Below are 17,122 nucleotides of genomic sequence, written 5' to 3'. Positions count from 1 at the left end.
CAATTCCAACCATATTATGAGTATTTCCCAGTTAAAGACTTGCTATAAACAGCTGTCTTGTGTTGCAGAGGTACAGCTCTTTATTATAAACCTACCATAAGTGACCTAACCAATTGCCCAGTAAAAAGAAGTGGTTTGTGACAGCTTCCTCTTATCTTCCTTAGACAAAAAGACACCTTCACTGAGACATCGACTTCCTTAATATTTGTCACATTTTAGAATTCAAATACACTGTTTTTTTAAGGTCCTGAAAAGAACATCCTAAGTTCATGAAAGCAAACATAGAGGTACTAATTTGGTTTAAAAGAGAAGGTGTTTGTGTAGCTGGATAATAGGGTGCATGTTTACATGTCTGGGGGGATTTATGTGTTTCCACTCACCTTGTTTGAGACAAGGCTCAATGTGACCTGTGCATCACTGGCACCATAGTTTAAGATCATATGCATTGGTTTAAAAGAAGGTGCAAATGCTTTACTTGCAATCAAAGAGAAATGTATCTAAGCTTATTAGGACAAACAGGTAATTTTCTTTGACATGATTTGATTTTTCTAAAACTTGGTTTGTAAACCTGTAAATATGTTCTAAGAGTCTTGTTAAATTTACTTCAAAGGTATTTCAGACAGCAGTATTAGCAGAAGTATTTTGCATTTCAGTAACATTTTTGCATTTCATTTCAACAATGCTTGTTGGTTTCTTTTCTGCATAACTCCTATGACTCCTTTCTTTAAATTATGATTTAATTTATACAAAAGAATATTATTCTTTTAGTCCATAACTATTACCCAATAATGACTTTTGCAAAATGAATACTTATGGAAGTAAGTGCTGATTTGACAGTCTTAAGTACTGTAGCATTTAAAAGGAAACAAAAACCGTTTCTACCAGATATTATTGTCCATATTTAGTTAAGCCAGCGCTGTGTTTACCAACTCTGCAAACGACAAGGATTATGTTAAAATGAATATAAATTCCTCTGACTTCTGGAGAACATGCAGTGTGTCATCTCTTACAGTCAATGACTCAGTACAATAGCTGTGCAAGTGTGTAACATGGTCTCCTCCAGCCTCAAGAAACAACTTAGTGGGTGTCCTTAGATACCAAAAATTATCCAATTTTAATGACTCTGGTCTGTGGTGCTGCAGACTGTCTGTGTTTGTGGAGATGGATAACCCAACCATTTTTGAACTATGCTTTTGGTGTTATAACTATACAAACAAATGCAACAAATGCAACTGAATGGTGTTGTTAACATTATATCTATCCATCAAATAAGTTAAGATCATGATCAAACAAAGAATCCTTCACAAAACAATTTACTTATGACTTTACTCAAGGACCTCAAGAGTCAAATATTTTAGAGACATTACAAACACAAGGACGTGTCATTTTTGATTGTATACGAGGATGTAACCTGTAGAACCTAACTGACAGAGGGGATTTTTCCTTTGATAATTTTTGAATTGGTTTGCTAAATGGTACTTTTGAAAGTGGTTGTATACTTCACTAAATACAAGATGATTCCTACAGCTCTAGGGTGTGTTACACCATACTAGTATTCCCCACGCACCAACAGGACAAGCCATCATGGGGACTATGCATAGCACTTTAAAATGTATTCTTGTTAAACAAGAAAGGGGGGAATGTCTATTAAGAACCCACAGAGTGGAGTGGATGAGGCTATCTATACCCTAAAGCATTTGACACTGTTAGAAAATTTCCAGAATCCAGTAATTTTGAATTGCTTTTCATCATAGAAATCTGGGAATCTTAAAGTGACAATTTATATAAGAATTCTATATACTTAAAGATATGAGGACTTAATGATTTTATCTATTTAAGGTCACGAATCTAGACTAGTTGTTTCCTCTGTTGGTTGGTTTTCCCATGGTTCTAAGGTTGAAATGTTTCTTGTTTGTAGAGTTAAGATATAAGACTGTAACTTCCAAGAGATAAGTCTGCTGCATTCCAGTTTGAAAACTTGTATTGTTGGTAATGGCATATGACAGCTCCTGGGTATGAATGTTACATCTTCAATTATATATGGGATACATCATTGGCTGGGAGAGGCTAGGCTTGTCATGTTAGGGAGAATCATCTATGCCATCATGCTGTCTTGTTGAACTTCCTGTCTGTGCAGAGGATGACAAAGAGCACTTCTCATTTTTTAAATGGAAGAGGGGGAACTGTGACAGCTTCAGCTGGCTGTAAGCTGCATAGATAAATTAGCCCTGACAGACACCAACTTGATCAGCCTAGCTCATTAGAGAATAGAGGTAAACAAGTCCCTGGGTATGATAATGTTAGGTCAGATTCAAACTCAAACAGGGGGCCCCAGCCAATCCCCTTGAATCATGAATGCATTCAGATCATTGGCCAGTGAGCTGAGCAGAGCTAAGATTCCTAACCAATCACATATGTAATTGCAGGAAATTTGGAGCCCCTATAAAAGGAGGCACCCAACAATAAAATTTGTCTGCTGCTGCATGAACTTGGTGTGTTGTTGTCATGTGCTTGTCTCCAACATCAGTGACATTAAATCTGCGCAGCTTTTGGAGTTATAAAGACCTATATCTTGATTATTGTTTGAAAAATTAAGTTATTAAAGAATTGAAATAATGCTCAAGTCCCTACAAAATGGACACTGACACGTTTCTTAAAAGCTAAAAGCTATTACTTTACAGTAAAACTTGGATTAATCTGAACAATCCCACCAGGAAAGTACGTACATTTAGTAAAAAACAAACAAACAAAACAAAACAAACTCCCAACTTTTGGCAGAATCCTCTGTGCAATTTCAATAGAAGGCTTTGTAGTATTACAGGTCCTTCACAAGGAAATGAAGATGCTCTTTATTAAGCAGCAGTAGGTGTTTTTTCATGCTGAGGGCAAGAGTGAATTAAGAACAAAAAAACACAGAGTAATTATTTTATTGAAAGGTATAATTGAGAAATAACCTACATAGCCTGTGAACAGCCTAAAGAGTAGATATCACTCCTGTATCTCAATGAAGGTGTTTGCCACCTCAGCCAACAGAACTATCCAGAATGACAGTGAAAGAGGAACTGAATAAATAACTAGTTAAGATGACAATAAAGCAGAAACCACAGTTGTCATCTGGTGAACATCTCTAAGTAAGGTCCATGAGGAAAAGAAATAAAGAGAAAGTGTAAGCAAGAGAAGAATGATGGAGGAGTCAGGGTGGGACATTCTGTTTTCATTACCAGGTTCTCCTTGCAAGTCTTTCATGTGAGTGCATTTCAGGCAGGCATGGTTACCAGGCAATTTGAAATTTGTGTCTCTGCCCTCATCTTTTCAGCAGTCAGATGCTCATGCGATGCTCAGGCACACTGAGTAATGTGCTGGCAGTGAGGAGGGAGTGCAGGGAACGCTGATTTGTCTGTGCCTGACCTCCTCTACACCCATCATCAGCCCCAGGCAGATGAATGAGGGCTGCCCAAGTAATCCTGAAGACTGGAGATAATGGCTTTAATCCTAGTGGTCAAGAGAGCATCCAGGATTAAGCACTGTGGTTCCATTTAATTAATGACAAGTGTATTTTCCTGTATTTTAGGGAAGCTGTCAGTTTGCTGCTATGAAATGAAACACTATCTGGGTACCAAGCATAATTACAAGGTTTACCTCCTGGCTTGGCTTCCTCCTAGAAATTTTACAGCCTCCAGGTGTCATAAAACACATTAAACAGGCCCTCTAAAAGCAATTTAATTTTATTTATGATTATAAAAAAAGGAGACATAGTTTTAATGGGAAATTTGAATTATTTAAAGATAGCAAGAGGCAGTATGAACACAACTCCTGCCTACCACTTCCCTTTCACAGAAGAAGTAGTTGTTTTTCAGAGAATTAATATTCAGAGCAGGTCCAGTTCATTTTACCTGCTGGGTTCATTTTATTATATAATAAAATCAGATTTATTCTCATTTGAGTATATAGTATATAGCTATATAAGCATAAGCCATTTGGAAACAGTTACTTTGCATGTAGCATAATGTAATATCTACACTTGTAGGTATTTCAGAGGAATATCAAACATTACTTGCCAAAGGGCAGAGATAAAAAGAACAGTTTTGGATCTGAACGTTGTGCCTGGAGCTTATCACTAGTTTTGCTGGTACCTTTTCAGTTCTTTTTTCTGGGGAAAAAAAAAAAAGAAAAATCTGTCTAGTAAGCTTCTTAAGTGATTTTTTCTCAGTCTGGCAAACCTAACTCTCATTTTATATTTTACCTTACAGAATGGTCTTATCATTGCCTGTTACCAAGGTTATGTGGATATTGTAATAGCCTTAGCACAATGCCCTCACCTTGATGTGAACTGGCAGGACAACGAAGGGAACACAGCTCTAATTACAGCTGCACAGGCAGGTAAGGGTCTTTGTATCACCTCTTACATGCAGGGTCTTGGGAGGAGTGTGTGTTTAGGTCACATTTTTTTAGGATTTTTTTTCAAATCCCTGAAAGAAATTATTCTGTGTAAAATAATTCTGGCCAAGCCCACTCCCAATCAGGTTTGTTGTGATTTTCTTTGAACTAATTAATCTACAGTAATATTTATCCAGTAGACTAGGGCAGCAAAAGCTATACATTTTTAGTAGATACCATTAATTATTTTAACTTAAAAATAAAGAAAATATCATCCTAAGTGTGCAGTATTACAGTGTTTTGTTCCTTTAAGCTGATTTTCCAAGGTTTGCTCTGGCAAGCAACAATTGAACACTGTGGTTGTGTAATATGCTGCATTAGTGCTTTTCTCCCATGCTTGCTGTACCTACCAGAGAGTCTCTAGTAACTGATGACTGTGGGAAACATATCATCATTAAGAAACACCTTAGCTGCTAAAACAGTTTTCATCCACATCATACTTAAAAAGCAAAATAAACTCAGCAGGATTTAGTATTTGCCAATGATCCTTTTGTAACAGTTCATATCTACATCAGCCATGTTAATTCTGATGAAGGCTGGAGTGAGAGCAGGTTTTAGCACAAAGTTTTCTTTTATCGTACCCAGCATGGTAATATTCAGTGAATGAGTATAACAGATCACATAGATGTAAGAGAAACTCTCAGGAGAGCTCCACATTTCCAGTGTTCAGTTAGAAAACAATCCTTTAATTATTTCTGTTCAAACTGTAGGGCTGTGCTTTAATCTTTAAGGGAAGCCTTAGTTTTCTCAAACAAGTATTAACAAAGTGCTAAAGCATGTAAATCAGGAAAAATTTCTCCAACGAAGGATGCCAGCACTTTATAGTCTAATGTTCCAGGGGCTGTCTAGCTCTGCATCCCCAGTTTCCTTTGCATCCTTCAAGCACACTCTGCAAAGGCAGTCACTTTACAAGGAAATGCGTAGCTGGTCTTTATCATGTCTGCTGGCTGGTGAAGAGTCTGTGATGTTTGTAGGAGTTCATGGGACATAGTCCTTACCCCTAAGCACTGGCTGCCTGAGGGGAACAAATTTCCACAAGGAAATATCAATGGACATTACAAGCCATGTCTAAAGATTGGAGCAGTTCGGATTCCATGTCAATTTAGTGCCACTGGACATTTCCAGGTACTTCCTAACCTTGCTTTGAGTTGCATCAAAAAATGAACTCTGTGAAAGGTCCTGCAAGATGGATCTTGAATACTGGAAGTAAAAACTGTGATCACATTCATAGCAATGTCATGAGTACAGTAGCTTTCCAAAGAAGGTGGAAAAGTCTCCAAAACACTAATCTACTTCTATTTATCTGCCTTAATGTAAATTTGAACTAAAAAAAAAGGTTTAACACTGCCTCCTTCTTGACCTTTATAACTTTTGATAATGAGCTCAGAATTAATCCAGCGGGCTGACATTGACTTGACTGTCGCTGCCAGTACTTGCTATTGATCCAAAAGAAAATGGAAACTACTGTAGTCAACAGAAGTTTATACAAAACCCCAACAACTTGGAAGTTTTCCCCTGCCTGTGCTAATCCTGAGCTACAATGTTTACACCAGTTATTTAATTAATTACCACAAGATACTGCTGCAGTGTTAATAGAGATTACTGTGAGGCTAACATTGCAACCAGAGGAGTTACAGTGCAATAGATGCTGCTTAATTATTGCTGGATGTTAAGTAGTAACACTGAGCAGTGTATTATAAAGACCTGAAAGAAAAGCTTATGCAAGCTTGCCTTTAGTGGAGAGGTTAACTTTAGGCTGTGACAAGTAATCACATTTTTGCAAAATAAATTATTCTGAGATCACTGTTATTTATACCAAAACTAAGGGTTTTCTTGTGGAAAGTCTAAGAGAAAATCCACATTATTTCAGGTATTTTTAAGGTGGTATTTGAAGGTTCCAGAGAGTGCTGCCATTTTTGTTATGATCCACTACCAGGTGGGCCATCATTTATGACCAGATCCCAAAGAGGAGCTATATGGGAAAAAAAGGTGTGGTCCTGTGGAATTGTCCTGTGTGTTTCAGAGTGTGCAACTATATTATGAGGTATACATACCAAAAGAGATGACAGAGAGGTCTCTTCACTTGTGCTGAAGAGTCTATGCCATTTCATGACTCCCTAGACATGATGCTCAAATATGAGCATCAGCTTGAATTAAATGGGATTAAATTAGAGATTAAGTAGAGTCTCAGAACATGAGTGAATTCAGTTGTATTGCTTTGTATTGCTTTTGATAATTGAGGTTCTCATCCTCCAACAAAAGTATCTAAGGCTGAAGTTTTATGCATGGGCTGACAAGACAAAGACAGATTGGAAGGATCAGTGGAAAGCAGTACTGTCTTAACAAGCTTATTATTATAGAAAAATAACCACAAAGTGCTCTGCTTTGTGTGTAAATTTCACAATTGAAAATTTGTCTGTTCACCTGCTTTCTCAATATTTCCTATTTCTTATATCCCTTTTCAAAGAGAGCTTGCCTTCCAGAATTGTAAATGCATTGCAGTCTGCAGCAGGTGGTGCCCAGAAATGGGTGATGATGCTATTGAAGCCAAAAGAAAATCATTAAACATCATTACAAGGACAACACAGAAAAAATAGGAAACTGATACAAACAAGCAATTTAAATAACAAGTGGAAAGAAAGGGAGGAAGGACAGTGATTAAAAAAAGAAAAAGAAGGAAAATTACTTTTTTTTTCTAGGTTCCGCTGCTGAGAGGGATGTAGCTACATCAGTGTATAGTAATTGGTATGCACTGGTCTTAAGAGTGAGTTGTATTTGCTTACAAAGTATAGATGTTTTATGTTACAGCCACCAACTTGGGGCAAGACTGTAGAGCTGGGAACACAAAATTGTAAATTATCCCAGTTTCTGCTTATTAAGAAAGACATGACAACACAAACACCTAAAACACCCAGAGGATAAAGCCTTCTGGGTGTCCTTGGTTCCATCCATCTGTGAGAAAGCATTCACTACCTGCAGGCCAAACACAAGTGTTTTGCAGGTACAGTTCAGGAGTGAAATGTTATTTGACAAAGTGTCTTCTTTACTATGCAGCTTATCCTTGTGCCTGTATTACACAGATTATTAGGCAATATTGTCATCATTATAGATTTTTCCTTTGTGGCAGCAATTAAGTGAATTGAGCTATTACAGACATCTGTGCTGATCTCTAAATATGGCTCACATGGAGAAGAAGTCAACCCTTAGTGTGCCATTTCTGGCAGGAAGTAGATCTGGCTTAAAATCAGCAAGAGCCTGCTTTGAATTCAGTGTCATCAAACAGGCTGAGCCCAGGCTCATTTATTTTAGAGCTCCATATGGCTTTCATAGCAGACTTTACATCACATGAGGTTCACCCAGTTTACAATTTAGGTAAAGGCTGATTGTTCACGCAGACACAGGAGAACCAAAGCAAACTTCAAGGCATTAAATCAAAAGTGTATGACAGAGTTTGAACTAAAACTTGGCAGATCTGAGTTTTGCTTTGAATTTGATATCTGTTTGAATTGGAAATCTGAAGCAAACATCAGAGGACAGAAGATCCTCCAGATTAAAACTGAAGTGGTTCTCAGGAATCCCTGAGACACAAAATGTCTGGGAATCACAAACTTCTTAATTTTCTTTCTTATTTTACTGCTGGTATTTTTTTCTGTCTCATTTGAGGCCATTTCTAGTCCCCTGCAGAGTTTTGGTTAAACAAGGTCTTTCAGGATTAATTCTTAGGATCACCCCAGATTTGCAAAGCACCTCTTACTGTAATTATACTTTTGGCAAAGTGTAGAACATCTTTAGTGATGTAATAACTGCTGAAAAATCTTCCATCTTATTATTTCTACTGGTTTCAGTTTGTCCCTGTTTTTTGTGGTCAAAAAGCAGGATTTCAACTGCTCCAAAACCTTCATGAAGACATATGTTCTACATCACTGAAGCAGAGCATGTCCTGCAAAACAATTTGGGCACAAAGATTCTCCCAGTAGCAACTGATTCATTGCCAGGATTTGATTTTATGTCATATAATCAATAGAGCTGAAACTTCTGTATTGAGTAAGCAGGACCAGGTCACTTGACCCTGCCCTAAACCCAGTTCACTTTTGCTTTGTTCAGCTTGTGGTTTGCTGAATCTTTATATTTCATTCTCATTGGACTGCACAACATACAGGGGACTTTTTATTTGGTTTTCTCTGGCTGTGGAGTTGCTCATCTGATCTGCATTATCTCTACATCTGCTCAGATTTCATGAGAGTCTCCAGTTATGCAGAAAGGTAAAAAAGTAAAAAAAATTTATAGGAGAGAAAAAGTAACACCTGCAACACAAATTAATTGGTAAAGACTTTCTTATCTTGGTTTTCAAAGTGAATGGAGGACTGTGTTGGTACAAAGTGACTGCTGATGAAATCCACACCACATGTGATGCTATAGACTTTTATAACTGTCCTGTATGAATTATCATCTGCTTCAGTAACATTTCTAGATGCATTTGAATGGCATGCATTACAGAATAGTCACCTGGTCTGCAGAGCGAGATGAGAGAATATTTTTACAGCTCCTACTAATTAAATTGTGATTGTTGCAGCTACCTGACAGATGGCATTATTTTATAGAGCATCAAAGCATCATAAAATGATTGACAAGTGATGGGAAAACTGTTTTGATTGAGTCATAACGGCACTAGCTATTCATCTGATAGTCCAATTATAAAGATTTGATGTCTTAATTGGTCTTCCAACCATTTAGCCAGAGATGTGTTTAGCTCCTCAGTATAGCCTTGTAGACACCAGTTATCCTGACATACAAGGCACATGAATGGCAACAACAGTTGATTTTTGAAGCAGAACTTAAATAATTTTACTACCAAAACTGAACATCAATCTGACTTTTCAACTGCAGGAGAGTAGAGAAGTGGCTTTACACTGCCAGATGGAAAAATAAAAATGTGAGATCCTACACAAAATATTGCTTTCTCTTGTATCAGGCCTGGCATGGTTTGATAGCATTATTGTCTGGAACGACTATGTGCAGTCATCACTTTTTAATGAAGTACCATGATTGTAAGGCTCAAATTTACCAGGGGAGGGAAAAAGATGAACCTTTGCAATCAGTTGCCCCTGTGGTGGGCCTTCCTTCCATAAGTTGTAGAGATTCCCTCTGCAGTGCTACTCATTGGGTAAAGAAACTGGGGCCCCAGTTTCTGAGGCCCATCCTCAGAGTGACTATTTCTGATCTTCAGTTATTCCCTTACCTTGAACTGACTTTTCAGAAAGGAGAGAAATTCGAGAGAAGGTGGGAACTCAGATTTTCTACCTCCTATCCCAATATTCTGGTCACAAGTCAGATCCTTAACCCTATGGCTGATGACTGCAATGAGTGGAAGAGGACACAAAGAAAAGAGATCTTACTTAACTATCTGCATTTTCCAGTTATTAGATAGACCCGCAGGAGTAAATTTTTGGTTTATCCCTGAGACAGCACCTGCATTGTGTGACATATTTTCTCTGCTTTTTTGCTTCTTTAAAGGGCACATAACCATTACAAACTATTTGTTGAACTATTTTCCTGGGCTTGATATTGAGAAGAGGAATGCATTTGGATTCACAGCACTGATGAAATCTGCAATGCAGGGTCGAACAGAATGTGTGAAAGCCTTGATGATGGCAGGTATGCAAAGTACTTTTCTTCTTCTTTGTCACCATCTAACAACTACCAAGAAGAAAACTGGCTCTTGGGATGTTTGCTCTGATAACTGTGGTACAGCCTTCCCTGGAAGTGGGTGCAGCTTTTAAATAAGCCGCAGTGAAGGCAGTGAAGGCACATGCTATAGGAGCATTCAGTTCGTTTGTACAAACTTACTCAGGAGCTCTCCTAGAGCTCTGAGGGTAAGATTGATTGTCTCCAGGAGAGTCTGGGGAGCAGGATCATCAAAATTTGTAGAAGAGGAGTTAATGAAATCCATGACACAGGTGGGAAAGACATGCAGGTCGCTTGCTGCCATCTCTGTGTGTGACAGACAGTGCGAGGGTGAGACCACAGCCAGACCTCCATTTCTGCCTTGAACTGTGGTAGGGACTAAAAAGCTTTGGGGGCTCCAGCTCCTGTCAGGAGAGTTGGGTGCAGGGGCCACTGGTGGGAAATTTGGTGACTTTTTTTTTTTGTTAATGCCTCTACAGCTCTGAGTTTGGTTTCCAGGTTTATGAGCAACTGGGCGCCATCAGGTCTGTGTCTGCTGCAAGGAGGGAGCTGTGGCACAGGGAGTGAACAGATCTCTCTCTGTCCACCTGTCTCTCTTGACATCTGAGAACAGGAATTATGTTTCTTGCTCTTGACTCTTGTGTGCTGTTGAATTTCCAGCTGTATTGCATTGCAAGGTGAAGGAGGTCCTGGAGAGGAGACTCAGAAGGCCCCTTGAGGGGCAACAGCCTCTACAAGAGCAGTCCTAACATACAGCATCTTTCAGCCACAATATTGTATGGGTTTTTTTATATTAAGTGTTTGGTATTTAAAATGTTAGAAAATAATGAAATAACTAGGTTATATTAGTATATAGTCTTGTTTTTTCAGTTGCAAATATATAACACAAATTAAATATTGTGAAAATGATAACAAATGGCGTGTGAATATTGTTACTAGCTAGATCAAGTGTCCTACAGGTCCATTTCATTGAGAGAGACCTGGAATAAGGAGTCCATTGCAGTGATTTTGCTGTCACAAGAGTGTAATCCCTCATAATCAGAATATTTTCAGTTGCATGATTTTATCAAGCATAGTGATATTACTATCCTTTATTACATAATATCCAGTTTCTAGACATAGATAGGACACAGAAAACATAATGTGGTAACTGATGTATTATTTTCTGCTAAGTTCTGTAGCCTCTTACTCTGGAACAAAGGATTAGGAATTGGATCACACATTTTAAATTTTTATGACAAAAAGTTATGAAACTACTGTGGGAGCTTAAACACTGCTAGAAACAGATGCATCTTCTAGACTCATACATACTTCAGATGCAGATGCTATTCCAAAATTTTCCAGTGAGTGTTATAAATCATCACTTAAAATGAAACTTCAATCCTATGATTTTCTGACTTGTCAAATTAGCCTTGTGGTATCATGACCTATTATTATCCTAGAGATCTGAGGGAAGCTTGTTCTTTCTGTTTGGGTCACTAGAAGCTGTTTCACAACCTTTCAGCTATTTAAATAACTCAGTATTTGTTATTCTGATTCTTATACTAAAAGTATCATTTTCAAAGTTCACTGCTGTGGTTGCTGCCTCAGGCGTCTGAATAGCTATTTCTTGTTTCCATGATTCATAAGAAAACAAAATATTGGGAAGAACAAACATTTAGATAGCCAGAAAATTACTTTTTAAGCCTGCATCTTGAGTTTGCCTACAGAAAGTTTTATCAACCTGTTTCTGCATCAGAAATAGTGAGGATACCAAAGATCATCCACCAACTAAAGATCTGACGAGTTAATATAATTTTGATTTTCTAAATTGCAGTTTCAGTGAGTACTTGCAGTTCCTCAGATTTTCAGCTCAAAATAGGGGCCACAAAGGAAGTGTGGTAAATTGCCTGCACCCATTTTAATATCTGAGTGTTTTTTAGCACTGCACAGTCTGGTGGAATGGAGGGAGGGAAAGAGGGAAATGCTCATTGAGAACGGTTTTAGAAGTAGTTTGGGACTTAAGGGACTTAAGGGACTGAGTGGATGCTGACAATGAAGTACTAGTGAGCTGAAAAAGGTAAAAGGAGTTATTAAATGATTTGGTGAAAAAATCAATTTCACAACTAAAACAGAAAAAATTTGATATTAAAATGTAAAAATGTATGTCGACATAGAAGAGAAACACCCATAATCAGCTGTAGGTCTACTTGCACAGCTACAAAGCAGTTATGTGTATTTAGAAAAGAGTTACAGCCAGGAGGTTTTTAAACCCAGTATCTGTTCAGTGGCCTGGATAAGACCTCTGCTGATGGCCAGCTACTTATGGCAATGTAGGAGGTCAGCAAAGCAAAATAACTTGCCTTCCTGGCTGCCTTAGCATGGATCAGCACAGTCAGATGAGGAAAGAGGTAACAACAATGTGTAACAGATGGTTGGAGCTAGACTGCCAAAGTGACTGCTCCTCCTGAAATTTGAGTTTGTGGAGAGGGCCAAGGTCAATCACTACATGATTAAGGCACTCTGAGACACTTGGCCATAGTGCTGCTCTTTCAGAGGGAGTCTTTGGAACATGTGAATTTGCTTTTCGTGAGAGCAGAGCAGGTGAAGGGGGACCCGGTCTCCCATCAGCAGTTTGTCACAGGCTGCTGTGCTGCTTTTCCTTAGGGCTAGTAGTCTCAGGTAGATGAGAACAGCTGTTCTGGGCTCAGACTGAAGGTCCGTCTCACCCATTATCCACTCTGACATGTATGGAAACTTTCCTTATATTTGATCAGCCTTGTTACCGTCTTCTCAACATTTCCTAATTCTATGGAGTCCTTTCAGACGTAAGAGAGCATGAATTGCACATTTTTTTGTTTTTCTATTTCCCCTTTTTTTACTTTCTCCCCCCCCCCCCCATTTTTAATGCTTTTTAAGAAATTAATTACATTTTTTACATTTTATTTGCTGTTTTTAGTCCTAGTGAGCAGTGAGTGGATATTTTCATGGAACTTCTGATCATTAACCTAAGACCTTTCTTCCAAGTGGAAGTGACCAGTAAAAAGTCCACTATTCTATATGGGGAAAGATTTCTGTGTGGAGAATTGTTTCTTTCCCTATCTGTAACTCTTTTTTTGTGAGCTCAAGTGAATGGATATTAAAATGGCAGTCAAGACTAAATGCAGGGAAAATTCATGATTTCATTATTTGTAATTTTAAGAGAATTTCATATATGCAGTCTTAATGTCTTTTACCTTTTTTTAAATAAATAAGAGTTCATAAAGTCAGGAACTGGATCTATCCTACATGTTCATTTTGATACAAATATTATTGTGGATTTTATGTGACATTTTCTTGCAGGGATCTGCCTGACTCACCTCTGATCACAGCAGCAGGAATGTGGGTGGTTTAATTAATTAACACTAATGATTTTTCTTTTTCTTTTGAGGGGCAAATGTTCATGCAACTGACCCAAGCCGTGGACTGACTTCATGGGAATGGGCTTGTTTCACAGGAAGATCAGAATCTGCCTTCATCATGCAGAAGCTGATGGACAGGCCATGCCCAGAACAGTTTTCTGATCAATATAAACCAGAATGGCCAAAAATGAAGGAACTTCTTGCCAAGGCTGCAGAGACAAAAAGCTGTTTGCAGAAGATTTCTGAGTGCGTAAGAGCAGCTGTCTCATTCCGGTCTTTCTATGGCCCAGAAGAGGATGGGGTCCTTGATCACATGGTGAAGGTGACAACAAGCTTGGGAAGTCCCTTCATCACTCTGGCATGCCGGACTGTGTGCCCAGGCAGCCCACCTTGTGTGGGGAAACGCAGACTGGCTGTGCAGGAAATCCTTAGGAAGCAGAGAGCAGAGGAGATCCGATCCCAAGGCAAAGATCACGTTAACAACTATGAGAAGCTCTTTGAGAACTCCAAAGTCACAGTGATCTCCAAGAAGAAGGAGCGTCGAGCTAGCCTGCAGCCCATCAGCATTGCAATGTCCCAAGTAAGCACAGTAGCTACGAGGAAAGCAAGCCTCCTGCCACTCCACCTACTTCGACGGAGCAGTGTCCGGCCGGGATTTGTCATCCCCAAAGTCCGTGTAAGCAAGGCACCTCCACCTACCTTCCAGCCAGAAAAGGCAAGAAGGAGGAGCAGTGCAAAGGACGACCCCTATCTGCAGATTCCCAAATGGAGATACAAGGAGTTAAAAGAGGAGCGGAGAAAGGCAGAAGAACTGGAGAAGAATAGAGCAGCAGAGGCTCAAAAGCCAAGGCAGGTGTCTCCTTCCCAGAGCAGGACATGATTTAAAGGCAGTTGGTGAGAGGTTTTTGAGCCGCTAGTCTTGTTATCCCAGCAAGATTACAAGAGACTGAATGTCTTTGTGCATGCTCACTGCTCATGGAGCTGGAATACTGAGTCATGGCCTTTAAGGAGCAGAAATACAGCAAGGGTTATGCCATGGCATGTTTGATGGTGGAGCAAGAATGTATTTTGAGCTGGAAGACTTACTAGGTTAACCAGTCTGCTGTTGATGGGATGTTCTAAGTGGTGCAGTAGTCTTGTGGATTCCTCTTTTTCCAGCTCCTGGTGAATGACTGTGAAAAAGCTTGAAAAACATGTTTGAAAGGATTGTATTTTGTGTTTGTTCATTTTGCAATGGACAAAATTAAGGAGCTGTGGTTTTGACACCAGACATTCCTCCCTCTTCTTCCTTAGGCGGATATATTGCAAAGATTCATAGTAATAATCAGAAGTTTAAAATATACCACAGTGTTGGTTGGCAATGAAAATCCAGGTCTACAGTTTTAGATATACTGAGCACTTTATTTCTATTCCAGTAAACAGATTTTAAATACAGGCATTAAACCCTACAGGTCCATACAGTCTGTATGGATGCAGTTCTTAATGCTCTTGTTTTCTCTGTTGAATCTAAAAAGGGCTTAATATGAAATATCTCTGTAGCTGAGGTATTCACATCTTCTACAAGTATAAATCAGTTGCAGGGACTGATTTCTTTGAAGAAACATAGAAGATGTGACAATTTTTGATTGCCACCATCACCTAAGATTTGCCTCCCCCACTAGATTTTCTTTTATTCATTATCTGTTGTCTCCTCTTTAGTCTCAGGGAAACTTTTGTCATTGCTTTTAACTGTGAAATAAGGGAGATGGTGAAGCACAGTGGATATTTTTTTAGGTTGATATTTAAATTTCTTTAAAAAAACTCACTAGGTTTATTGTGAGCCTTTCCAGAATATAGCCAGAACAAGAATATTATGCAGCTTTCAGAGGTTCAAGCAATTTTCCCAGGAGTCAAGTGCAGCTACATGCTGTGAATACCCAGGAAGAGGCAGCTCAGCCGCTGACATGGCCAGATGTCACTGTAAGCTTTGGTACAACACCTCTGGGTGCCCAAAGAGGGCAGTAGCTCACCCCTCTGTCTACACTGGGAGAAAACCTTCCCTGGTATGGAAGTTCATCACCCACGTGGGCAATTCCCACGGATTTTTGCTGCAGGTTTTCACACTCCACATTAAGGGTTCCTCTGGTTGTACCAGCAGTCAGCCTGAACAGCAAGCCAAGCCCTGGAAAATTCTGGTAAGGAGGGGCTATAAATCTGCTGCTTGCTGAAGAACAACCACACTCATAGAAGTAGAGATCCAATGCAAACAGCATAGAGCACACGCTCAGGGTTAGGTTTTCCTCAGGCTTTGCACACATTTAAACTAAAATGTGCTGCAGTGTGTCCTCCTGAAGGTGTTGCTGTACTGGAGTCCAGGCAGACCCCAGCTGTGCTGCTGTCACCAGTTTCTCCCCTCAATTAAGAGAGGGAAAACTTTCCCATCCTTTAGCCCCACAGCACAAAGGCTGGCTACTTTGAGTCTCACTGAATTTGTAATGAAACTGTGCATGTCATGGGAGAAATAAATTCAGTTAATTGAAAACTAGTGCCCAGATCAGCACTGCCATTTCCTGTCTATAGGGTCTGACAGAAGTTAGGACAGATGTGGGAAACAAGAATTTTTCCACACAGCCTGTTCTTTGTACTTCTGTGCTGGCCAGACTGCATTGCCAGGTAGCCTCTTAGGTCAGACCTGGAGGAAAAGCACCTGCCAATACATCTGCCCAGTCCTGGGAATATGAAGATCATTTTTATCTGCAAATGCATCAGTGCTATGCAATTCATAGGCACTAATTTTGTAATGGCTTTGAGGTGAACAGAATACAAGCAAGACTCATTTCTTTGGAAAGCAGGAGGACAATCTTCTGGCTGTCTGTGGCAGAGCTGTCAGGACAGACTTCAGACTGGTACACTGGATTGAATGGTTTAACTGTTAATTTTTGTTTACTGCCAACCCAGGGTTTTGAAGACTTAGCAATCAGATTTGGTTCTGAAAAGCAACCTGTACTGAAGCTGAGTACTTGAATTTGCACTTTCAGTACCACCTGCAAGAGACCAGCCATTAACAGGTGCTCTCAGGGATTAACATATAGTATGTAGAATTAGGGGCTGGAAATTAAGACTATTTTCTAATCCTTTGTACTTCACTGTGTTTATGTGCATAAATGTGATATTTCCATTAAAAGAGGCACAGGCTGTTAAACTTATTTGGCACACTCATTCTTCATAGGGGTTCTTCATTGGGGATACTGCCTTTCACTTTCCAGTGGATCTAAAAGCCCATTCACTTTCACCAAAGGACTCATTAGCATCACCTGAAAGCACTTTGGTTTCCCTGGAAGGAGTGGTTGTGGGTTAACTTCCACTCCTTGTGAATTTTTCTTTAAGAGTTAAGGAAAACTATTACTTTCATTTCCCATCAGGTTTTCACTGGTCATCTTGATGGAGAGAGAAGTCATTGCTTTGCTGGCCTGCTTCCATGTTGTTCTGCTGCAGCAGATGGTCTTCCAGTATCCTTGCAGAGAGTGTGACGCCATTTGGGGCATCTGTGTAAAGCCTTGCACTTGCTAGTTTTGGCAGTGCAGGCCACGGGTCTCTGTGTCCTCATTGCCTTCCTCCCCTGCTGCCTTACTGTTCCCCAG

At 39.4% G+C, this 17,122-nt stretch overlaps 2 protein-coding genes across 2 annotated transcripts in view; one reads left to right on the top strand and one right to left on the bottom strand.

Annotated features, from left to right (window-relative positions):
* Positions 1-14,382, top strand: part of ANKRD33B (ankyrin repeat domain 33B) — a 49,426-nt gene extending 35,044 nt beyond the window's left edge. Inside the window, exons 2-4 of the mRNA XM_058831664.1 lie at positions 4,251-4,380; positions 9,952-10,092; positions 13,532-14,382. Of these exons, the coding sequence (XP_058687647.1) occupies positions 4,251-4,380; positions 9,952-10,092; positions 13,532-14,382 (1,122 nt within the window). The remainder of the gene's footprint in view (positions 1-4,250; positions 4,381-9,951; positions 10,093-13,531) is intronic.
* DAP (death associated protein) overlaps positions 1-17,122 on the bottom strand; it is a 109,499-nt gene that overhangs the window by 11,218 nt on the left and 81,159 nt on the right. The gene's annotated exons all lie outside the window — the stretch shown is intronic.

Source organism: Poecile atricapillus, chromosome 2, assembly GCF_030490865.1.
Source record: "Poecile atricapillus isolate bPoeAtr1 chromosome 2, bPoeAtr1.hap1, whole genome shotgun sequence".
NCBI lineage: Eukaryota > Metazoa > Chordata > Aves > Passeriformes > Paridae > Poecile > Poecile atricapillus.
This window is presented reverse-complemented; position numbering and strand designations above follow the sequence as displayed.